Source organism: Malaclemys terrapin, chromosome 2 (genome assembly GCF_027887155.1).
Source record: "Malaclemys terrapin pileata isolate rMalTer1 chromosome 2, rMalTer1.hap1, whole genome shotgun sequence".
Taxonomy (NCBI): domain Eukaryota; kingdom Metazoa; phylum Chordata; order Testudines; family Emydidae; genus Malaclemys; species Malaclemys terrapin.
In genome coordinates, this window is record NC_071506.1 from 4,019,470 (window position 1) to 4,044,925 (window position 25,456).

General features: G+C 46.2%; 2 protein-coding genes across 3 annotated transcripts in view; one reads left to right on the forward strand and one right to left on the reverse strand.

The window, feature by feature from the left end:
* Window positions 1-2,326: 2,326 nt before the first annotated feature.
* Window positions 2,327-9,178, reverse strand: TIGD5 (tigger transposable element derived 5). Its single transcript, XM_054017476.1, has one exon. The coding sequence runs from the start codon at window positions 9,108-9,110 to the stop codon at window positions 6,918-6,920; it is 2,193 nt and encodes a 730-aa protein (XP_053873451.1). The 5' UTR covers window positions 9,111-9,178; the 3' UTR covers window positions 2,327-6,917.
* A 429-nt stretch (window positions 9,179-9,607) lies between these two features.
* The window catches only part of EEF1D (eukaryotic translation elongation factor 1 delta), a 35,495-nt gene continuing 19,646 nt past the window's right edge, over window positions 9,608-25,456 (forward strand). Inside the window, exons 1-2 of one of the 2 annotated variants that reach the window (XM_054017474.1) lie at window positions 11,645-11,690; window positions 11,799-11,850. In XM_054017474.1, the coding sequence (XP_053873449.1) occupies window positions 11,825-11,850 (26 nt within the window). In that variant the 5' untranslated portion in view covers window positions 11,645-11,690; window positions 11,799-11,824. Of the gene's footprint in view, window positions 9,711-11,644; window positions 11,691-11,798; window positions 11,851-25,456 lie in introns of those variants that run through there. The other variant, XM_054017475.1, reaches the window with a different exon arrangement.

Genomic DNA, 25,456 nt, shown 5'->3' on the forward strand with positions numbered 1-25,456 from the left:
TTTGAACCAGAGGATCTCAGAGTATTTCACAAACCTCAATTAGGCTCCATTCCTTCTCTGAGAGTTGCACTGATTACATTAGTTATGGTTTGTAAAACAATTTGAATATGAAAAGCTCTTTCTGCATGCTAAATATCATTGGTACAACACGCAGGTATTATACTCAATAGCATCTACTTGTCGTAAGGCTTTGGTCTCTTAGCTGAAGGAGCCACTGTCAGCGTACAAACCAGATACAACAGTTCAGTGGCTGTTTCGAAGCAAGCTTAGGGCATTGTTTGGGAGGTACTGGGGCGCACAGAAATGAGCTGACACGGCTGCTGCACCCCCAAGACTTTCCTGAAAATGAGGTGCATCTTCCAGGGTCTCCCCAGCAAACAACACGGACATGTTTTCCTACTGGGAAGCAGAGAGATTGTCTGTGTGCCATTCCCTTGCTCTAATCATTAGATCAGACAACACTGCCTCCTAAAGCACGAATGCAGTTTGGACCCCTGCCCTGCACTAGCCTACACTCCCTACCAGAGTTTGGTGCAGAACCTAAGATTCCAGTGTCCCCATCCCCTAACTCTACTATATCCCCCCCCCCCCTCCCCTAGCCACAGTTATAGGATTAGAACCCTCGTGTCCCGACTCCCAGTCCCAGACCGGACCACTCCCCATTCCTCCAGATCCCATTTGGTTTCTGACAATCCAGTCTCTTCCTAGGCAGAATATTCCTAGCTATGTAATTCTGAACTTTGGTGCTTCACAGGGTGAAATACATGACATAAACGAGAGGCCTTCCCATTCCATGTCAGGGGAAGGGAGAGGTTATTCTTTGGGACGGAGTTAAACTGTGTTTCAAAAGACCTTCACGATAGACCCATACCAAGAGCTCCAAGGTTCTCATAACTGAAATTGCAACACACCTCCCTTACGTTTCAGCCTCTGAGAATTATTCTGTACCATCAAGTAGCTGGCTGAGGCAGCAGCCCCTAGTCACACTGGATGAACCTCCCAGTGGGTAATAAACATATTAGAACTAAATCTGTTTGCCACTAATGACAGGTTTCAGAGTAGCAGCCGTGTTAGTCTGTATCCGCAAAAAGAACAGGAGTACTTGTAGCACCTTTGTTAATCTCTAAGGTGCCACAAGTACTCCTGTTCTGTTTGCCACTAAGTGACTCCTCCAAAGACTGCCAATATCCAAAGCACTCGGTGGCAAAATTTTGAGATGTCAGCGTTACAACACAGCCCTTATACTGCAACAATAACTTTGACTGGGACCCAACACAGCACCGTCACACCAAGTCTGCAATACCGACAGCCTGAAAAAGTAGCTCTGAGATCGCAACAACGCACCGCTATGGATGTTTTTCTAAAAGCTCTGCTCTAGAAATTATTCTGTGGGAGTTCCCTGGCCTGTGACGTACAGGAGGTCAGGCTAGATGATCACCATGGTCCCTTCTGACTTTGGAATCTATGACTCATTGTGCCAGTGTTGAGATGGCAACCACATTTAAAAGAGTGGAGAAGCAGCACAAGTTAAAAAAAATGGATGCACGCAGCTGCAAGGTTATGTGGCACATCAACAGGATATTAAAACAACAAGTGTGAACATTCACTCGTCCCCTCCAGTGACTGAATCTGTACCATGAACTATTTTGCTGCTGATCATCCTAACAGAAACAGCCAAGTACTCTGGAATTGTGGAAGTAACGTGGGGAGAATACCATCCCTTTTTCCTCTTCTCACCCTCTCTCCCCCATGCACAATACAAGGATTTTTTTTCATGCTGGGAGACAAAAGCGCGCCTGGGAGATACAGACCCTAACGCCCGTTTCAGGGGCAGTAGCTCCTTGGACAGTCTGAAGCATCAACACAGAAGCGCAGACACTTCGACGCCAAGCAGCGATTCCCAAAAGGTGACACACTGAAATATGCCAGGATATTTGTGTATGTGAGTGGGTGAGAGAGAGGACAAGGAGGGCATCATGGATTTATGAAGTGTTGTTTCTGTGCAGCTCACCAGCTCTCTCTCAGTATAACAAAATTTTTGAAAAAACACCTTTCACTTGACTGATGGCTTTATTAATTCCCAAAGACCAGGATTGGAAGCAGTAACTAATAGACTCTGTTGGGAATGGCAGAAAAGATACATGTCAGAATGAGATTGCTACAATCAGCCATACTAGGTGTTCTTTCAGGGGGTTGGGTGGGAGCGGGGCTGCAGGGGAGTCTTTTACAGCAGCTAGTACTGCAAAGCACAACTGGCCACTCAAAGAGAAGCCTCACCACCAAGGATTTCAAAACAAGTAGGTTCCCAGATGAAACATACAAGGCCTGAAGTTTACCATTATTTATTTATGTTTCTTAAAAACAGTAGAAAGTTTCCAGATTGTTGCCTATCTAGAAATTACATAACTTCACCAACATGCTAAAATGAGCTCCAATTATTTTTCTATACTCCCTAATTGTGAACATACATACATGGCTTATCAGTGTGATGGTATAGCTTGTACCTCCCTTACTTCATCACCTCTTTGTCACCTTCATTCATGTCAGCAAATATTTAGATTGTCAGATCTCTGGGGCAGGGATAGCATCTTCTCAGGTCTCCTCTGAGCCACCTGGCAGCTAAAAAACACAATACACCCATTGTCTCCACTCTTGTTCAGGTGGTATTAATCATCTCGGGGGTAAGTCACATGATTATGCGGATTTCCTCCACTACAAATTTACTCTCTTCCTTTAATTCTGCCAGCTTTTTCATTTCTCCTCCATCACACCTGTAGCCTCAGCTCATTTTGCTACTTTTGACTCTCTCCTGCCCTTCTCACATAGGATCTTCCAGATTTCTTGAGTAAGATCTGACATCACCTTCCAATTTGATCCTTGACTTTCCAACTGGGTTCCACCCTCTACACACCAGTGAGACAGAGCTCTCGTCCAGACCAAAATCACAACACTTTTACTCCATCCTCACCATCCTAAGCCTCTGAAAGCCATGGCACCGTTGATTACTCCTAACTTCTTGAATCCTCTCCTCCAGTGGATTTCGCTGCTTCTCTGATGGTTGTTTCACCTTTCGGCTTGCTGCTTTAGCCACCCCTAGTTTCCATACAGGTATGTCCCAGTGCTATCCAAACTTTGCCCAACCGGGACTAACACTGAAAGCTTGCTGGAAGGCTGAGGGATGAACCTAAGTTACACAAAAAGAACATTTTACAGCCACTGTCGTTTTTATGAGGCTCAACCCAGACACTACATGTCCCAGCATGTAATATTCCATCTTGCCAAGCTCTGAGCTACACTTTGCTCACACCAACTAAGAATTTTAGGGTGGGGCCTTTCCCTTTGCAGTAGTGGAAACAAAGGAAATCAGTTTTGTTCCTTCAAACAGTCCACCCGAGTCCCAAGCATTCACTGTATTTTCCTAATAATCTTTTCCTGGTTCCCTTAATGACACTGATCAGACTGAGGGGGAGTACTTTTAAAATGAGCTTTTAGCAAAATGTTTATAAAAACTGAAGTTAAATCCTTACTGATTTAAGGAAATCTGTTCTAATTACATTATTTTTTGAACCAGGTACTACTTACTTTTTTGCCGTGTTTACTCCTGATTTTTGTAGTTAATGGCTTATCCTTTAACAGATCCCTTTTCCGATAAACGTTCCTACACCTCTTAGCCATATACATATAAAGCAGCTCATGAGAGCTGGCATCTACTCTGTCACATGCATCATCAACAGACTTGCCAAATAAATTCCAGCTCTGGAATCTTTATTCCTTGTGATGATGCAAAGTAAGAACCCTGCTTGACTTTCAGATCCTGAGAGGAGAGTCTATTGCACCAGTACTTATAAAATACATCTTTTTACTTGACAATTGGGTACCGTACATTTTATCTGGAGTCACTGAAAGACAAACAGGGATCCCATCAAGGACGTTTGTGTAGTCACTTTTCACTTGCCAGCCATGCTAATTTCAAAAATAAAGGAAATTTATTAACTTTATTTATTAGTAACTGCAGAGATTAGCTGGCCTGCCACAGGGTCAACAGCTTGACTGAAGTCCTTCACCTCCTTCCATCTTCCTAACAGTCTAGTCCTTTGGAACCAGAAGCTGTAGTTGGTTCATAATTTTTAGGCTTAAGTGGGATCTTTCCCCCATCCCTAAGTGACATATGAAGCTCCACACGAGAAATCACTGTCTCTCAGAATTCCAACTCTCCTTCAAAGAGTGACATTTTAAATCTTCACAGAGATTCACAGACATTTTAGGCCAAAAAGGGACTATTAGATCACCTAGTCTGATCTCCTGTATAAGAGAGGCCATATAATTTCACCACATTACCTCTGTATTGAGCCAAAGACTAGTGTTTGACTAAAGGAGATCTTTCAGCAATATACAAATTGCTGACCTATTTTCAAGTGATACAGGTAGCTTAGGGCGAAAATTTAAGTTTTGTTAAAAAAAAATTACAAAATGTAATAGAAATTATTTTTAAATAATCAAAGTAAATCAGTGTAATTATGTAACTTAAAACTTTCCCATAGTATACACAACTCAAACACTGCCATATCCTTGTATGTGACAGGGAGAAAACTGAAATTGATTGGACTATTTTCATATGCTGGCTCTGAAGACAGTGCAAATTGAACAGCAAAAATAAAGACAGATCTTTTTTAAAAGTGCATATGGCTCCAGTAATCTAAGTGTTTAACATTACTGTAGTGGAATTTACCTTTATATTTTTGAAAAGACAGTTTCCTTGTAACATGAACTCTGCTGTCAGTTTCGTGCTAGTTTTTGTCTCTCTATTGTTTCCTAAATTAACTGTCTTTCATATGCTAGCAGGCAGTCTTCACCTGTCCCTAATAAAGGTACTCCAAAGCAGAAGCTGGAATTCCAGTTTTAAAGGATACTATTCAGAGCTGATTATCCAAATGGAGAAAACCAGGTCTATAAGGCAATGGTATCAATTTATTCACTCTTCTTGGTCTCAAGCTATGAGATTTTATTTTGTAAACAAGTCTCAGTATTAGTTCATGGGCTCAGAAGCAAGAGTTGAACTACAATTCAAGAGATTCTTTTTCAGAGCAGCCAGTGTTTTGTTTTGTTTTTTAAACAGGTAACGGGATGACTTTGCCTATTGAAACAAATTTAGGAGAATCATGTACAGTTAATGCAATTTCAAGGGGTAAATCAAAAACTTAATTGCCACATCATTTGAAGACGACAAGTAACATTAAAATCTATTTTGCTTCACTATACATCCTGCTAAGGGGACGATTTACCAACCCCCCCCCAGTGGAACAGAAATTGATTAGATCTTCATAGACTCTGAAGTTATGAGATGGAAACATGGCTAAGTATCCATCCCCACCTGCCACAATGCAGGACTGTTCAACTAACTATTTTTTATTTTTTGCTAAATAGCCAGACTAAAAGTAGTTTTTTTAAAACCAGGCCAAAAAAAAAAAAAAAAAAAAAAAAAAAAAAGATTCCAATTGGAATCTCACGTCTCTATTTTTTAATATAATTGTTGTGGGCCCCTCCAATTCCTGCTTCACTCCAGCTGCAGGACATGTTACAAGCTGCCTCGCTATAACAGCCTCCATAGAGGCAAAACCAAGAATCTTCTGCCTGCAGAATGTCCCACCGCTGAAGGGAATTTCATTCTCTTCCTAGCCACCAGGCTTAACTGTTTTGCTATAAGAAGATTGCAAAAAATGGTATTTGAATTTTTAAAAAGTCTGACGTATCCATGGTTTACGAGCTATAGCAACCCTCGGGCACATAAAGTAGCCATGGAGGTTACATTAGCTCACCAGCTCTCGGGGTGGCCTGTAGCGTATTAAGAGCACCCCCAGCCCAGAGTGTACCGGTTCTAATCCAGTGCATGTAAAACCCACCCCCGTTTTAAACCCACCCTAGTTTAACAAGCAACCAGTTAGCAAATGGGAAGGGTATGAATGACCAGCCCCCTCCAGAGTTTAACGTTAGTTCTTACAAAAAGATACCCAAGCACGTGGCTGCCAGTTTACATCCTGGTAGCAGCTACAGTCCATTGATGATTTGGGTCTAGACCGTGAGGCTGCTGCCGCCACCTGGATTCACCTCCACAGAACTTGGCGTGCGAGACTGCAGCCAAGCGATCCGTTTAGCTTCGTTCCTTGCCCAGCATCTGTTTTCCCTCTTTACAACTCGAGGAGGAAGAGCCTCTCTTGGTGGTGTGGAGCCATGCATGTCCCCTTCCCCTCACAGCAGGATTCTTACTGCCGACCATCTCACAGCTCCGCCATCTTCATCAGTCCCACTCGTGTGAGGGACAATCCCCTCCTTCTCAGTCAAGCTAGGGGGCAGCGTGCCTTCTCTGTCCCACAGAGGTCCAGTCCCCCGCCTCAGCCCTTCTCAGGGCCATTGGTTAGTTTCCCCTCAATCCCAGGAGAATGGGGGTAAGCCCCTTCCTTGCAGCGACACTGGATACAGAGATTGGGCCCCAACCTCTGCCCCATAGGTTGGGGGGGGGGGGGAGGGCGGATCTGCGGATGTCAGGGGTAAGGATTAGCCCTCCAGTGATGTTGCTGGGAATTATCCCCCTATATTCCATAAGTAGGGAATAGCACCTCCCAATAATGTTTAGAGTGAGGAATACCCCTCAAGTGATGACATTTTATGGGGGGTTATCCCCCCTTATTAACCCCAGGAAGTAGGCTTACCCCTCAGTGACAGGGGGTAGCCCCAGGGGGAGGGACATCTGAGCCCCACGAGGTATTAGATCCCACTCCCTAGCAATGATGGGTGGGGGGGTTGGGTCCCCCATTGCAGAGTGGGGTTAGTCCCCATCCATCCCATGGGAGTTTGGTGGGGCTACACCCCCAAAGGTGCAGCAGTAGGTGGCTGACCAGCTCCAGTCCCCCTCGCACCCCCTATGAGTCTGAGCTACCCCCTTGGTGCAGCCGCTGGGCCATACTAATGAGGGAGCGGAGCTGCACCAACTTGAGTGGTCCCACCTGCCGGGGGTCCTGGCTCTCCAGCCAGCGTAGTGCTGTCTCCAAGCCCCTGATGGCTTCCCGGGCCGTGGGCAGTGGGGGATCCCCTCCGTCCTCCACTCCACTGCCCCCCCCACCACCTGCATCCACCCCTGCTGCCTCCTCATCCTCATCCCCGCCACAGCCTCCAGGTCCTTCATCCCCACCATCCCCTTCCCCATCCTCCCCCTCCATGCCTGGCGCCGCATCGTCCAGGTGCAGCCAGTTGGCCACCTCCTCAGGTGCTAGGCGTTTATAGGCCAGGGCAGCCAGGTGGGTGAGATCGCTGAAGACCTTGCTGTCTCCACCCAGCGGTTCCCCCTGTTCCTCTTCCCCAGGCTGGGGCTCAAAAGCAGCACGCAGCCCCAGCAGCCAGCACTTCTCGATGGAGCCAGCAGGGATGAGGTCCCAGGAGAGGCCAGCCAGGTATAGCATGTCCTTGAGCAGGAAAGAGCGCACGAAGTCCAGGGGGCCACTCCCACCACCAGCTGGGCTGGGCCCCCCAGCCGGGCCGCCTCCCCCACTGGCCACACAGGACACGGCCAATCGCAGCAGCTCCCGCTTGTAGAGCTGCTTGAAGGCGGACACCACGCCTTGCTCCAGCGGGGCTGGGATACGGCCTCCCCCTCCCGCCGAGCTGCCCCCTGCCGCAGCCTTGGAGAGGAAGAGGGCTCGGATGGAGCCATCTGGGGTCTGCAGCTGGGGTGGCTCCTCTGGGCCAGCACCGGAGGGTGGCGGGGGGCTGCTGAGAAGCAGCACCGCCTTCTGCTGGAGGCAGCTGCGACGCAGATAACGCTTGACTCCTGGCACAAAGTCTTCAAAAAACCAGGCCCGGAGAAGGGCAGGTCCGAGCCGGGCCTCGGGGCTGTAGCGGTAGCAGGCTGGGAACTTGTCCTGGTTGTGGTGCCGGAGACTGGGTGGGTCTGGGAGCCCCCCGACCACCAGCGGTTTCAGCTTGTGCGAGCCAGTCAGGTTGGCCGCCAGCAGCACGGTGACGCACTCCTTCACCACCAGCCTCCGACGGGGGGGAGCCTGCAGGCAGGGGGAATGGGCCCGCAGCTCCCCAGCCTGGCCCGGCAGCAGCTTCCAGTAGAGTCCGGTTACATTGGCGTTGTAGATCTGCTCGTCCCCGTAGCCTCCCCCGTCTGAAGGAGCCGCGGCGGCTGGAGGAGGCGGCGGCGGGGGCAGGAGCAGCGAAGGGTCCGGGAAGGCGGAAGAGGGGGCCCCGGGCTCCAGCTCAGCCTTGAGCGGCGGGGTCCCCGGAGCGGCGGGGTCCCCCCCTCCGCCTCCACCGCCTTCGCCGTAGATGCGCTGGCTGGAGATGCCGTGCCGTTTCTGCCAGCGCCAGAACCAGCCGTGGCTGGCCTTGAAGGTGCACTCGGGCCCGTAGATCTGGCGGGCGAAGGCCTCGGCCTGGGCTTGGATGATGGGCCCGGAGAGCGGCACGCCGTGCTGTCGCAGGGTGAGGAACCAGGTGTAGACGGCCCGGTCGATCTCCTCCTCGTTGGCCAGGCGCATCTTCTTGCGCTGGGTGCCCACCTCGCCGCCCAGCTGGTCCAGGAACCAGCGCAGCTTGTGCTCGTCCTTGAGCCAGCCGCGCAGCGTGCCGCCGGGCACCCCGAAGTCCCGGCACACCGAGGCCTGCCGCTCGCCCTTCTTCACCCGCTCGATGGCCTGCAGCTTGTCCTTGATGGAGTAGGCGCGGCGGAAGGCCATCTTCACCGACAGCCCCCCGGGGCCCCGCCCGGGGGGCCCCCCGCCCCGCCGGCACCGCGCCGCCGCCCCGGGCTCGCCCAGCTCCAGGCACAGCGGGGACGGCTCCCTGCTGCCCGGCTCCTCCAGCTCCAGCGGGCTCCGTCCGCCCGGCTCCACCGCAGGCTCCCGGCGGCCCGGCTCCTCCAGCCCCGGCGAGGCCCTGCTGCTGCTGCTCGGTCGCGCCCGGGGCCGCCTGGAGCCCGTCCCGTCCGGGGAGCGTCTCCGCCTCGGCGGCTCCCGCAGGCCCAGCGGCGGGGGGTCCCCGGCGGCCGGGGGCAGCAGCGCCATGCGGGGGGCTGCGTGCGGCCGCTCAGCGCGCGCCCCGGCCGGATCCATGGCGGGGCCCGGCGCCGCGGCCGCTGGCCGCCATAAACCCGCCCGGCCCTGCACAGTCCCGGGGAGACGGAGGGGCCCGCGGGGGGGGGGGGGGGCGCGTTATAACCGGGGGTGGGGGCGGGGAGCCAAGGTCTTTTGTCTCCTCTCTGGCCCCTGAGAGCCGATAGGGCGGGCCGGCGGCCACAGCGCATGCGCCGTCTCTGCTTTTCTCCCCCCCCCCGAAGTGGAACGTCCTGTCCTCCCCCCTCCCATTGGACTCTTCCACCCGTGGTCGGCTGTAATTCCTGTAGCCGGCACCCTCGCCGGAATGTTCCATTGTCGCAAGAGGGGGTGTCCCATCCCTCGGCCTTTTCCATTCCCCGCCGCAGCCGGGGATGTACTTCCACAGAACGGGCCATTCCCCTCACAGTAAAGACCCACTCCTCACCCGGACTGTTCCACTCCCGCGCCCGCTCTGCGTGGCCCCCACAGCGCCGCCGCGAGCCGGCTCCCCCTTCTCTCTAGCCACGGTTGGTCGGCGCCGCGACCCAGAATCCCCCGCGCGGCCAGCGCGGCTTCCTTTCTGCTGAGTGAGGCCGAGTAGAGCTGCGCGCCCGCCGCGTGAGTCCGGAGCCCCCGCGGGGGCGGGCGGGGGGAGAGGCCTGGAGCCCCCGCCGGGCCGGGCAGGGAGCTGAGGGCAGGGGGAGGCGGCGCCCGGCCCTGCACCGCGCGGGAGGGGGATGGGCCATGGGGCTGAGGCGGGTTCCCCGGCAGCTCCCCCGCCCCCACCGTGAGCAGCCCCGTGCTCCCCTCATGGGCAGGGACCCCCCGGGGGTGCTGGGGGCCGGCGGGAGGTGGGGGGGCAGGGACCCCCCCGGGGGTGCTGGGGGCCGGCGGGAGGTGGGGGGGGCAGGGACCCCCCCGGGGGTGCTGGGGGCCGGCGGGAGGTGGGGGGGGCAGGGACCCCCCCCGGGGGTGCTGGGGGCCGGCGGGAGGTGGGGGGGGCAGGGACCCCCCGGGGGTGCTGGGGGCCGGCGGGAGGTGGGGGGGGCAGGGACCCCCCGGGGGTGCTGGGGGCCGGCGGGAGGTGGGGGGCAGGGACCTCCCCCGGGGGGTTGAAGGGAGGTGGGGGCAGGGACCTCATCTGGATTCCTCTGTGCCCCCAAGGATCCTTTCCTCCCCATGAGCCGTCCCCGCTTCTCTTACAGGGGGTGAGCCCTGCCGTGGGCAGGTGCTTCTGGTGGTGGGGGGGAGGGATTCTGTGTCTCTGTGCTTCCCCCGATGCCGGCCCTTGTCCACCATCCTGCTTATCATATGCTCCCCCCATAGCCAGGGAGCCCTGCTGTGGTGCCGGTACCCTGTGGGGGAGGGGGATGATAACGAGTGGTGGCAGGGACTCTATTGCTCAGAAGAATCCTTCCCCACCCCCCCCATGACAGCTGTGAGCAAGGTCCTGGGGGGATGATAGGTGAGCCTCCCAAAGCTCCTTCCCCCCACTACTAGCCTGTGCTTCCCTCATGGCTGAGGAGCTCAGCTGTGGATGCAGGTGGTCCCAGGAACGCTTATAGGGGGGTCCTCCAAAGAATCCTCCTGTCCCCCTACACCCCCACTGTGAGCATCAGTCTGTTTGCCTGCTGCTCCCCTCACAATCAGGGAGCTCTGTCCTGTATGCCAGCAGCCCAAAGATGGGGGAGGGGGGGGTGAACTCTGTGGTGCTGACTCACTTTTCAGCAGCTCTCAGTCTGGTAACTTCTGCTGGCACTTGAGGCTCTCTCCACTGAAAAACCAAAGGCAGGGAAAATCTGATGGGTCTTCTTATCTAGGTACTTTAGCTCCCTGGTGATAGGCCCATCTGCCATGGAGTATCCTTGAGCACTCCCTAAGAAATGGCCTGATCCAGCAAGCTACTGATCATCCCTAACTTCCTTTTAGCTCTGTAACAGTTCAGGCTGTCCTGAACCTCACAGGATTATGCTGCTGTTCTTGTACTTTCTGTTGATGTTTAGCGGTCTGACTCCATAATCTCTGTTGGGATTTATTCTGGTCATAACCATAGTTATTACCTAGAGAGTCGCATGGTTTGTTGCATCTGTAATCTGAGTGCATTGCATGCATAAGGGGCTCCTTACATTTTCCATTCCTTTCATAAGCTCCTTGCGTTCCATCCTCCAATTCCTCCTCTTTCAGGGATTCCTGGCCTTCTCTCTCCTCCCTCCCCCCCGCCAAATAATGGCTGCTATCTACTGGCATGTACGTCTGTAGACAATTACAGATGTGGTTAAAACTGCAGGTTCTGCTAACTAAATGCAAGGGGTTGTCCCCCCCCCCCCCCCCTCCTGGCTTTCTGATTTGCACCAAAATCGATAGGGTTCTGCTCATTGATGCCTAAAACATTCCCTGATTTTGGAATTGATTGGATGCAGCATTCAAAAGTCTATCCTGTTACAGACAGGGAGAATACCATTGAGTTGCTTGGCTTGGCCAGATGTTCTTTATTACCTTCTCTGGTTATGCACCCTATGTGCCTCCTTGCTCACTTCTGCTTTTCTTTTCAGGTACATATTCTTTTCCTCTGCCTGGCTTTGCTCCTTTCCGTTACAGGTATACTTTTCTCCTCTCCCCCACTTGCTATTCTGTTCATTCTCTGATACTAGTTGATATATTTTTTCTTAACTTATTTCTTATCCTTTCCCAACTGATTTTCTGCAGTACTACACACTTGTCTGGAGGAGCAAATGGAGCCTTTCTTTCCCAGTGACAGGTACCTTCAGACTTGCTTTTCTGCACTTATTAGCTGAGTGACTTTAGGTGCTGCTTATTGGTTGCTAATCACCTGGGGGCAGATGTCAAGGGTTCAAGGAATCCTAGTTGGGAGGTCCCAACTGTCATTTTGTTGGCTGACTGGCAATCCTTTTGCTCAGTTATGTCTTGAAACACTCCACAATCTTCCCACAAAAAGTACTGTAGGTAGCTGGATTGGTAATTTCATTAGTGAGATCAAATGCTTAACTAAAGTGATCCTTGCTTATGTGCACATAATTGAACTAACTACCAAATTTCTCTTTCCACTCTGGGTTTTCGCTTGTAGTTGACATTTATTTTCCTTGCTGTTGCTGGGATTAGTTTTCAGTAGATTCTGTTGGGGGATGGCTGTGACATGTGAGATAGTGTGAGAGTACTCTATACGTAATCCTTGTTGGCTTTGTCTAGTTCAGTGATGCCAAACAGTATAAACAGATTTACATCCAGAATGATGGCATGTAGATGCCGAGAGCTGCAAAAAATATTACAGAACACATGCAGTGGGAACCACCTCATCATAAAGTTGCATTTTGTAAAGAATCAGAATGACAATTTTAATATTATGTGGCAATGAAGCTATTTGTGATTTGTCTTCTATTTCATTATCGATGGGCTCTACTGTAGGGAGATGCGGTGAACTCATTGGTAATCTTGCACTGTTTAAGATTGTGGATTTTGAAAAGCAGCTGACATTTCCCTTCAGAAACAACAGCTGCTGTGGAAAAAGTGTTCCCTTCGTTTAAAAAAAAAAAAAAAAAGTAATAATACAGTTAAAAAGCTTAAGCCCAAATCTTATTTTGGGTTTTATGAAACACTGATATAAATGTTTTCATCACATTTTTAACAGCGCATTCCCCTGTATCATTGGAAATCCAATTTTTGTTTGTGACATCCAAGAAGTGATGATAAGCAGAAACTGAAAATGTAGCTGACCAACTATGCATATTCAATTAGAAATTGTTGAAACTTAGAGGGCTTTTAGATGGTTGCTAATGTTGCTTATATGTTGGTTATGGGAAGTTTTCACTGCTTTGTCCTATGTAACTTTACACTGGGTGAGGGAGGTTGATAACTATGTATTGATCAACACAGATAATACCATTGCCTTTTTGATGTTTTAAGTCTTACAAATAGCTGGTACGCTTTGTGCCACCATTTAAGTTGCTGCCTGTTATGTTTCAGTGGTATGGATAATACAAAAGCCAGTATCCAACCTGTGCAGCAAGAGCACACATTTTTGCACTTTTCTTGTTTAGTCTGTGCACATATTTTTATAATCATAGAAACATTTTGTACATAATACTAGTGGCTCCTAGAATAGTTACGATGAATGAAATGCATAAGAAACTAATAACCATATTTAATTTAGGGAGCATGATAAAGGCTTATAAGGTGATTGTACAGTAACTCCTCACTTAACGTTGTAGTTATGTTCCTGAAAAATGCAACTTTAAGTGAAACAATGTTAAATGAATCCAATTTTCCCATAAGATTGAATGTAAATGTGGGGGGTTAGGTTCCAAGGAAGTTTTTTGGGGGCAGACAAAAGGCATTATATACTGTACTGTACTATGGTTGGGAAGTGCCCCCAGCTTACCCCCACACAGGCACAGCCCGCTGCAGGCAAGGACACTAGGAAGCACCTTTGCAGCGGCAGCTTGCCTGGAGAAGAACAGGCTTGGACTTTGCTGGGAATGCTCCAGGCCCGCCTCTTCCTGTCCTCACTCCACTCCAGGCCAACCTCTTCCCACCCCCACTCCACCTTCTCTCTGGAGCACGCCACATCCCCCCCTCCCCCCCCCCCAACAGCTGTTTGGCGGCACTTAGGACTTTCTGGGAGGAAGGGGGGGGGGGAGTGGAGACGCGGCGCTTTCCCACTCCTCCCTCTCCCTCCCAGCTCTTCCCTGCTGCCAAACAGCTGTTTGGCGGTGCTTAGGACTTTCTGGGAGGGAGGGGGAGTAGTGGCGACACGGCACTTCCCTGCTCCTCCCTCTCCCTCCCAGAAAGCCCTAAGCATAGGGGAAGCGCTGAGGGGGAGGGGGCAGAGAAGTGGAACTTGTGCAATGCTCCCTTGTAAAGTTGCTGCTCTTCCACAGAATCTTACAAGCAGGCAGCCAAACGACGTTCTAAGGGAGCATTGCACAACTTTAAACGAGCACGTTCCCTAGTTGAGCAGGGACGTAACATTGAAACAACATTAAGTGGGACGATGTTAAATGAGGAGTTACTGTACTTTGCATTTAAGTATAGAATAGGGTTCTTCGCTTCTCTGATTTCTACTGTTGACGTACTCAGAAATAGAAACTGTTGCAGAGATTATTCATAAAGCACAGTAAGATTATTCTTTAGTTGTAAAGCCTAGTGCTCATGAAAGTGAAATGAATTGCTCTGGGCAGAGTTGTTACAAAGCACCTACCAGTGCTGTTCTGAGTTGCCTTGGCTACTCAAGGTTACCTCCAGAAGCTGACACATATTAAAGCAATAATGGTTTTGTCTACACTAGGGTTTTAACTTGTTAAAATACTTTCCCTAATGTAGATGTGGTATTTTTGTTAAATCAGGTATTTGCATATAAAACTGTCCTATGTGTATAATTGTGCAATTTACATTGGCAATTGTATACTTAATATTATTTAAAAATCTGATTTTTTTTTAAATGTCATAGGCTATGTCTATACTACAGCATAATTGGCATAATTTGTTACTTAGGGGTGTGAATAAACCACCCCCCTGAGAGACGTAAGTTACACCAACATAATCGCCCGTGTGGACAGTGCTATGCTGATGGGAGAATTCTCTCCCGTGGGCTTAGAGCGGTTAGATAGCTTACAGTGGTCGTAAACTCTCTAGTGTAGCCATAACCATAACTGGGTTTAAGAATTAACACTCCATTGAGGTAAAAAGGAACTAACTGACCATGTCTCAGAGTTGTTTCAGGATATTTGTAGGCTCTTAATTGGTTGCATGCAGTTCCCATTTGGAAGATTTTCTTTGCACTAGCATTTGATATGTTAAAAATAAATTAAAGCTTGATTTCTGCTAAGTTGATCATGCCCTGGGGGGCTGATAAATATCTTAAGCAGGTTGCTTGTGGCCCACAGGCTGAGTGTTTGAAGGAATTATCTTTTAAAACATGTTTAACAGACATAGAAATATGTATCTTTTCTGTCTCAAACCCACTCTTGACTAAAAAGGAGACCTGTTAAATTCTTAGGGGGACTGGACTTCTTCCAGAAATTGTTCTTGTATAATCTTTTAACAAGCTTCTGCTACAGGCTTGTCTTTTTAATCCTTGAGTTAACTGCCAGTTAGCTCTAGCTAGTTAACATCTCTAAAGGCTATTCTGGATACTCAAAACATATGTAGTTTACCCAAGGCTGATCCCTATCCAGTACACTGAGGTAACAACTCCAGTCTGTACGTAATCTAATTGTATTTTTAGTGCTGACTACAGTAGTTTAAAACACATACAGTTGGGTTTTAGCTGTATATGTACATAGTTCTATTTAGTTAGTTCTAGACTCACTAGTATTAAGCAGCCACAACTTCGCAGTAAACTGTCACTAATTTCTTTTGAAAGTTAAAAGATTTTATACCAGTAATATTCTACCTGCTATACAACTCGTTTAACTGTACTCTCACTGGTTCTGCGTCTCTAGAAATAAAACTTTCTCACTTTTCCTAACTTTATTTCTTAATGCTGTCATAGGAACTAAAAAAGTAAGTACTTACAGGTCAATATCTTGTCACTTCTGCCTTTTTTTTGCCCCCAAGAAAATCACTGGATTGCATGTATTGGTGCTAGGATTTTGTTCACCTCAGTTATAAACAGGTCACTGTCAATTTGTTTTCTATCTTCTAATAGAAATGACAGTGTGCTTATAGGAATTTACCATTCACCAGTACAGCAGTTCATTCTGGTTTCAGTTCTTTGGAGAGAAAGATCTCTCATCTGGTTTTACATGAGAACACATAAATCCTGCAATAGTAGTGGTGTCCTGAGTACCCTTATTAAATACATAATGCACATGTACCCCATATATGCACATCACAATGACTGCTATTCATTGATTAATCAGAGGTCATTTGAGGAGTTGCAAGAAACTGTCTCTAATTATGTTAAACGGGATTAAGTAATCTCACATTTTATCTGCTATGCAGTTGCCTTCTTATGTCCGACTTCAATTATAGTAATGCAGACTAAATGTTAAACATGTAATAGCAGAATATTAAGAGCCAAGACTATCTTCCCCTCTTCTCTGAAGTAGTTGAGAATTATAACCAGAAGGTGACCTTTAGATGCAGAGCAAGCACTTGCCTGCCACAGATTCACCTGGTACAATCATATGTGACTTTTTAAATGGAAGGCTTTATCTGTTCACTTCCAGCCTATATTTTGTTCTTGGTATGATTTAAGAGAACCCAAATCCAATGAGCAACCCCCTCCCATTAATCTAAAACACCTTGTGCAATCACAATACCTGAAGCTCCCACTTCAGTGTCCTTATTAAGCTATTGCAGTCAGTACATTAAAGTTCAGGTTTATAGACATAATTATCCTATCTGATAATTGCTGATCTAAGCATGCACTTTCCCTGCACTTTCACATTTTGTACACTTGAGATGGACAAAACTAGGTGAACAGTATAATAAAATTGTACAACCCTTGCAAGATTGTAGTTTAATTTTGAATAACACCTGTTTTAAGCAATCACTGGCTGTGAAAAGTCCTAATCCTATTCCTTCTTCAGTCCTAATCTTTTTCAGTATCATCATCCCTTTTCCTTCGTCACCTACTGCTCAATAACCACAGTTCAGGTTATTTCTTCCTCTGTGGAGGATGGTACTACCTTTCTGTGGATACCCTGGAAGGAAATTCCTGTGCAAACCAGTTCTGTGGTGTAAATGGTCCAACACCCCATTCCCTTTAAAAGATTTCTTGTAGTAGGTATTGCTATTCAATATTTGTCTTGTGAGGTAGACACTGCTCCTTTTTTCTCTGAGTGCAAAGGTTAACATGTAAAATATTTCTAAGTCAGAAATCTGACACTAAAATAAGTGTGGGGCTACCATGCTTTTACAATGAAAGCGTGTAACGTGGTCATCTTTACATTCTAGAGTACTATGTGCACCTGATTAACATTTTAGTCATTTTTATTCAACTGGCATATGTTCTGACTTTGACCTATAATCTGATGTCGTCATTGCCTGCTTGGTCACAATGCCAAGGAAGCTGTGACAACATGGCTTATCCTGAGGGCCAGATCATAGAGTTGCTGCTTTATCCCCACGTTGCCACCCACTTAATGGGGCGCTTTGACTTTGAAAGTAATAAGTAGGATTAATTCTCTATATCTTTGAAACTGGTGGCTTACTATAGTAAAAAGTGTTTTATTTATGTCCATAGGGTAGAGCATCCAGTTAAACTATTTTTTTAATGGAATCTGCCTGACTTTCAGGGTTTCCAGTTTTGATATTTGAATCAAGAGAAATATATTGTTTTAGATTGTTTCAACTGGACAAGGGTTGTTCAGTGTCTTCTGTACCTGATGAAAAGTATCAGTTTTTATTTTTAAGCAAAAAAAGGGTTCCCCTTAGAAATTATGATTTTAATACTGTATTTAGGTGTTAGATTTTTTAAATATCAATGTAAAAATTCCCAAAATAATAAGTGTAAGTTTAAAATGGCAAAGGCACTTGTATTTGAAAGTACTTCCCCCTTTACTTGTCTGCTGAGTCCTGAGATAGGAATTCTGATTTATTTTTTCCAACTGTTGGTATCGCCATCTGCACTCAATGGAATGTTGGAAAATGTTCAGTTTTAAATGTTTGATTTGATCACCTATTGCAGAGTGAAATAGAATCTTGAAACTGAGACTGGCAGGTAAGCAAAGAGGGAACTGACTTTTCAGCTACTTAATTTTAAATTGGATTTGTGCATAATTCAACGCACTTACTCTTTTACTAATTTACTATCTTAAAACTTAGTAGCTAACCATTACCTGGATTTCTGAACACTGCTGTAAATCCTGCAGTTAGGAAAATCTCTCCAATATCATGTTTGATAATTTTGATATCCTGGAAGCTAAATTTGACTTCATAGTGGATTATAAACAATATTTAAAGCACAAGACTTTCACACCAATCAAATGCAACATTTATGCCTCTTCCTTTGTATGGGATATTTCAGTTGATTTAAATGTGAAGCAATAGCATTTAACAAAGTCTAGCTTAAAGTTATAGGCAGATCTTTCGAAAATAGCTGTGTTTAAAATAAGCTTGTCGCAGATAATGAAGGTTAATATATATGAACCCTGAGACACCCTCTTAAAAACTCTTTTCCTTTCCATTTGGCAGTAATTGATTTTTAACTGAAATCCAGTGGGTGTCAAAGTTTGTTAGCTCAAAATATATTTGAGATATTCATGGTTTCCAAGAAAGCCAGGAGCCCATTACTAACACATAACCTTACTCCAACCTAATAATGGGTGCACATCCTATGAAGGAAAACGCCTTCAGTTAAAGGAAGCCAAATTCATCTTCAAGAGCATATTTTATGAAAAAATGCATAAGCATTCCCTATCTCAGCTAACTTTGTGCAGCTCTGCAAATAGTTTCCTTTGCTCCCTCTGCTGGTTTAATAGCAGTCAAGTACAATACAGCATGTCCTGTATTGGCAGTGTCTACAAAAAGATCTTCATGAGTAGCAAATTTTTTTTTTTTAAAAGCAAGTTTTCCAAAAATACCGGTTTAAGGGTATCTAGTTAGCACATTGGTGGTGCTTAACAAGTGATGGTTTGGAAAGTCCCTCCACTATACCATAAAACTTTGAAAAGGATTCAGGTTTGGCCTACACGACTGACAAGTGTGCCTTACGGTGTAAAATGTGAACTACATTTACAGCCCTATGGCTTTAGTTTTTGAAGACTTAATACAGGTCTGACCAGACCAAATGTGAACGTGGATGCAGATAACTTAATTAAAAAGAAGAACAGGAGTACTTGTGGCACCTTAGAGACTAACAAATTTATTAGAGCATAAGCTTTCGTGGACTACAGCCCACTTCTTCGGATGCATATAGAATGGAACATATAATGAGGAGATATATATACACACATACAGAGAGCATAAACAGGTGGGAGTTGTCTTACTAACTCTGAGAGGCCAATTAATTAAGAGAAAAAAAAAAAAAAAACTTTTGAAGTGATAATCAAGCTAGCCGAGTACAGACAGTGTGATAAGAAGTGTGAGAGTACTTACAAGGGGAGATAGTCAACGTTTGTAATGGCTCAGCCATTCCCAGTCCTTATTCAAACCGGAGTTAATTGTGTCTAGTTTGCATATCAATTCTAGCTCTGCAGTCTCTCTTTGGAGTCTGTTTTTGAAGTTTTTCTGTTGTAATATAGCCACCCGCAGGTCTGTCACTGAATGACCAGACAGGTTAAAGTGTTCTCCCACTGGTTTTTGAGTATTTTGATTCCTGATGTCAGATTTGTGTCCATTAATTCTTTTGCGTAGAGACTGTCCGGTTTGGCCAATGTACATGGCAGAGGGGCATTGCTGGCACATGATGGCATAGATCACATTGGTAGATGTGCAGGTGAACGAGCCCCTGATGGTATGGCTGGTCACAGCTAACCTGGTGGCTGAACTTTGTGATTTTGTCCTCACCCACAACTATTTCACATTTGGGGACAATATATACCTTCAAGTCAGCGGCACTGCTATGGGTACCCGCATGGCCCCACAATATGCCAACATTTTTATGGCTGACTTAGAACAACGCTTCCTTAGCTCTCGTCCCCTAACGCCCCTACTCTACTTGCGCTACATTGATGACATCTTCATCATCTGGACCCATGGAAAAGAAGCCCTTGAGGAATTTCACCATGATTTCAATAATTTCCATCCCACCATCAACCTCAGCCTAGATCAATCCACACAAGCGGTCCATTTCCTGGACACTACTGTGCTAATAAGCGATGGTCACATCAATACCACCCTATACCGGAAACCTACTGACCGCTACACTTACCTACATGCCTCCAGCTTCCATCCAGGACACACCACACGATCCATTGTCTACAGCCAAGCTCTAAGATATAACCGCATTTGCTCCAATCCCTCGGATAGAGACAAGCACCTACAAGATCTCTATCAAGCATTCTTAAAACTACAATACCCACCTGCTGAAGTGAAAAAACAGATTGACAGAGCCAGACGAGTACCCAGAAGTCACCTCCTACAAGACAGGCCCAACAAAGAAAATAACAGAACACCACTAGCTGTCACCTTCAGCCCCCAACTAAAACCTCTCCAGCGCATCATCAGAGATCTACAACCTATCCTGAAAGATGATCCTTTACTCTCACAGATCTTGGGAGACAGACCTGTCCTCGCTTACAGACAACCCCCCAACCTAAAGCAAATACTCACCAGCAACCACACATCACTGAACAAAACCACTAACCCAGGAACCTATCCTTGTAACAAACCCCGATGCCAACTCTGTCCACATATCTATTCAAGTGACATCATCATAGGACCTAATCACATCAGCCATACCATCAGGGGCTCGTTCACCTGCACATCTACCAATGTGATCTATGCCATCATGTGCCAGCAATGCCCCTCTGCCATGTACATTGGCCAAACCGGACAGTCTCTACGCAAAAGAATTAATGGACACAAATCTGACATCAGGAATCAAAATACTCAAAAACCAGTGGGAGAACACTTTAACCTGTCTGGTCATTCAGTGACAGACCTGCGGGTGGCTATATTACAACAGAAAAACTTCAAAAACAGACTCCAAAGAGAGACTGCAGAGCTAGAATTGATATGCAAACTAGACACAATTAACTCCGGTTTGAATAAGGACTGGGAATGGCTGAGCCATTACAAACGTTGACTATCTCCCCTTGTAAGTACTCTCACACTTCTTATCACACTGTCTGTACTCGGCTAGCTTGATTATCACTTCAAAAGTTTTTTTTTTTTTTTTCTCTTAATTAATTGGCCTCTCAGAGTTAGTAAGACAACTCCCACCTGTTTATGCTCTCTGTATGTGTGTATATATATCTCCTCATTATATGTTCCATTCTATATGCATCCGAAGAAGTGGGCTGTAGTCCACGAAAGCTTATGCTCTAATAAATTTGTTAGTCTCTAAGGTGCCACAAGTACTCCTGTTCTTCTTTTTGCGGATACAGACTAACACGGCTGTTACTCTGAAACTTGTTAATTAAAAAGGTGCTTTACAGAGAAATAGATCAATTTTTTGAACTTGAATTAAACATGCGGACAACTTAATTCCTTCTCACTGAAATGTGTAAACAATGATATGGAAATTGAATTAGATTCCCAAAGCACCATTTCTTAATATATTAGTCATGACTGAGTGGTGGGTTTTTATATAAACTTTGCAGTGTTTAAGAAATGGCTCAAATCTAATGTATGCCAGTGGCTTGTTTAGTTATGTTGCAACTACATTACTGTGCTTATCTTTTAATGCTGCCACTCTTTGGAAGATGAGGACAAGGAAGCTCCCGTACCCACTAGAAAAGGTCTGGTTGGACAAGCACCAGTATGATGAAGCGGAGAGGCTCCACTATGAAAGAGAAGCCACATTGGCAGCCTCAGCCACTGAAAAGGGCCAAGAGGTGGAGGCAATGAACAGGGTTTGCCATGATGATCCTGTCGAGGGCGAATTGAAAGACATGAAAAGAGTGAAAAATGGGAAGAAGCAAAAGAAAAGGAAGCGCTCTCCAAAAACCAAGAGTTTGGTCTCCAAGGTAGATTTCGTCCTGACTGGTTTATTAGCTGATGGCGTGTGGTTTGACAAACCTTTCTTCGATCATGCTGAAAACCTGTTCAGAAAGAAACTTGCAGATGACCTGACCCAGAAGGCCCCTGAAACTGAACCAGCTGCTGAGCAGCCAGCATTAGTGTCCTGGTCAGAAGAAGCTGTCCCAGGTGTTCATAAGCCAAGGAAGAACCTAGCAGCCTTGCACTGCACCCATGCCAGTCTGATTGCTTGTCACCATGTCATCCAGGATATCTGGGTCAACAAGTTCAACTTTGATGAGGCAGAGAAGGTGTTTGTTGAAAGGTCTCAATCTTTTGTTCATCCACACTTCCTAGATCTTCCATCGGTACGATGGAACAGTGACTATGGTGATGTTGATCAAAGAACTCCAGATGAAGGGTATATAACAGCTCTATCTACTCCTGCAACCCCTGCTACACCATGCCTGTCAACAGATGTTGTGGTTCATTCTGGTGCCTCTTTCGTTACCAGTTTGCCCAGTCCTGCACACCAGACAATAAATGGCAAGCCTCAGATATTGAGCTTGCAGGCATTGATTTCGGAGGTGTGGCTGGAGAAACCTATTTATGATGATGCAGAGAAATGCTTCTACGAGAACATGACTGATGGGCATCCTCCAGGGAAGGTGAGGCCACAAGAGCGCAGCCGTCCAGAAGCCTCAAAGAGCAGCCGAAAGGACAAGAAGGGCCGCAGTCCCGGGAAACGAATGAATTCCCGACATGTGGAGTTCACCACCAACCCTTCCCTTCATAAAGATGCCGAGCACCCTCCGCCTACCTGGTATTTCCTGCACAAGGACAGTGAGCATTTGTGGCTTAGTAAACCCACATACGACAGTGCTGAATCACGATACTATGCATCTGAGGCCCTGAAAATGTCGAGCAGACAAGATAATGCAAGGGTTCCAGAACTCACACTAGCAAAACCATCTCGACCTGCTTCTCGTGCCACAAGCGTGCCTGCATCAGAAACTAAGTAGGAAAAGCTTATTCTGGGGTAACACTCAAACTCGGAAAATTGATGGTTCAGGATTGAGCTGTAATAATTGGCATATGTAGAAGGCAATGTGGGTCTGTAGTGCCAAACACAACACTGGCGCTATAGACATAACCTCCAGTCATTGAGCCAAAGGTCCTGTTTTTATCCTTAATCAGGCTTCACTTTACCAGCAGGGTTTTTGAAGAGGGCCCTCTTTTTTAAGGTAGCTCACCGTTATGATGAGTTGTAATTAATCCTCAAACACCCCTAGGAGGTCGGTAGTTAAGTTATTGTCATTTTATAGCTGGAGCCAGACAAGTTCGATAACTTGCTCAAGATCACACAGAACTGAAGTCAAAGGAGGGGTTAGAACTCTTGACTTGGGAGTTCTGATTCCCAGTCCTGTGCTCAGGCCACCCATTTCTTGCACAGAGCCTTTAATCCCAAGGTGCTTTACCGGTAGAAAGGTGGAGGGGATGACTGTATCGTCTAAACATTGCTCTGGGGGTGGTACAGACCACTTAGCCCCCCTCATCATTCTGAGGTTCATAAACTGAGTTTTAGGCAGGTTCAGCAGTAACTTTTTTTTTTTTTTTTTGGATTAGACCTTTAGAATGGCTATTGTGTTTGCAGTGCATGAGTATTAAAGATCCCATTGCATTCTTCACAAGAGAAGGAATTTGTTCCGGTGACTTTGACCAACATTTTCCTAGAGGTTGCTATATGTGGGTTTTCCACTGGCTTCCCCTGAGAAATGGATGCTTTTTTGTGTCACTGTATATATTCAGTTTATAGAGGAGCTTTGGGAGCCTTCAGGATGAAAGATGCCATTTGACTGTAAAATAGGCCCAAAGTTTCAATCTGGAGACCACAGGTGCTTCCTCTGAACAATTGAGGGAAGGTAATCTGATAAGCCATTTTGTCTAAAAGTGGGTGTTTAATCTGGGCATGTAAGGGAAGGTGAACTAGATTATAACAAATCCAGTGAACAAACATTGGAGCTGGGAGAGGAGATGCATTTTTAAAATGTAGAAGATATCCATAGTTATCGGCCCTGCGATTAGTCTAATTAGAACAGTCTAATTTTGTTTAAAGGCTGGAAATATTTGAAAGCTGCCTGTCTTGGGTGAGTACACAACAGCATTTTTGTTCCACTGTACATGAAACAATGCAGTTTGTATTTTGATTTTACATAATTGCATTCTACTTGCTGAACCCAAAACTTCTCTAACGTTCAGAGGCCACATTACCTTCTGAGCTGTAGCTCTTCAGTGGATTTGTTTAAAGGCCAGTACTTAAGTGCTCTTTTGTAGCCCAGCAATAAATAAATACAATTTTCACAGAGACTAGATCTTCTTTTCTCCCCCTTTGAGGAGACCCTTGAGTTTGAATAGCATTCTCTGTGGCCAGATGGAGTAAGGAGAATCTGTACCACACTCTCTCCCCATGAAATGAAGATTGCATCAATACAAAATGTTCAGTGTGTGATTAATTGGCCTGTTCATAATTAGGATTGTGTGTAGTAAACTGGCTTGTGTATATGGACAGCATTTCTGGCAGTCTCTTGCAGGAATGATGTGAACATTGGGAAGGGGTTGCAGAATTTGGAAATGGTTTTGTAGCAGTCTCTCTTGATCCTTCTCTGCTTTTCTGAATGGGTCGGTGTTGATACTGAGATGTTTTTTACAACCGGATAGTACAAAGCATTACTTAGTTAACCAGTGTTGAGATCTGGAGGTGTTTTTTTGGAGGATTTGTAGGGCTTGGAAAGGTCTAGGCTGATTCTTGAAGTTATGGTCCTTGCCTTAGGGCATTTGAGTGTTGTAAACTTTTCCTAAAAGATCTTTAAATGCCCTTTACATAAGGTAATATTCCTTAGTTGCTGTGTCTCTGCTTATACTTCTCACAACAGGGCCTTGTAATTGCTTCATTGAGATGCTCCTTTCTTGCCTCTTCTTACTCCCTCAAACTGACCTTTTGTCCTAGGCTCCTGTACCGGGCCCTTGCTTTGAAATAACTGTATGTCCTCCATGTTAGGTTCTTGTAATAGTCCCATCCCGCAATACACCATGAAGTTAAATAGCCTTTGGAAGCTGTTTAACTGCATGCCCATATTAAATTAGCCCCTTTGCCTCTGAATTCATTGTTACCACATACAAAGTAGTAGGTTGGACTACTTTAATAGCCATTTTAGAACCCATGTGCATTTTAGAACATCCTCCTTATCCTCCCACATGGGGCGGAATCTCGTGATTTCTGACTAGCACAATGGGAAGGATCTCTCCCCAACGGTGTAACAGTTTACTTTCTAAATGACTACAGGGTCTTCTGAAAGTACACCCCTGCAGGTCCATCTTCCACTCCTCCGTATGCCATCTTCTGAAATACTTTTTGTGGTTCTTGATTTGAAAGGAGACACTCTTCTAGTAATTTTTGTTTTGTTTGTTTGTCGTGCCACGTACTATTATGGATTTATCCAGGAGGACTGGGTAATCTCGTTCTGCAGCACACTCAGTGATGCATTGCCCATCTACTCCTGGGGGCATTCTGTGCCCAAAAAATTAAAATATTATGTGCACAATTTTTTCAAATTCTACAAATGTTATTTGTCAAAATAACACTGTATGTAATCAGGCCACTTTCAATTATTTTGGTAATTTATATCAAAATACCTGTCAGCAAGCATATGTATAACAATATGGACACTCACAAAAATTCCCCCCAGAGTAGAGAGTTAAAGAAATCCCTATGACAACCC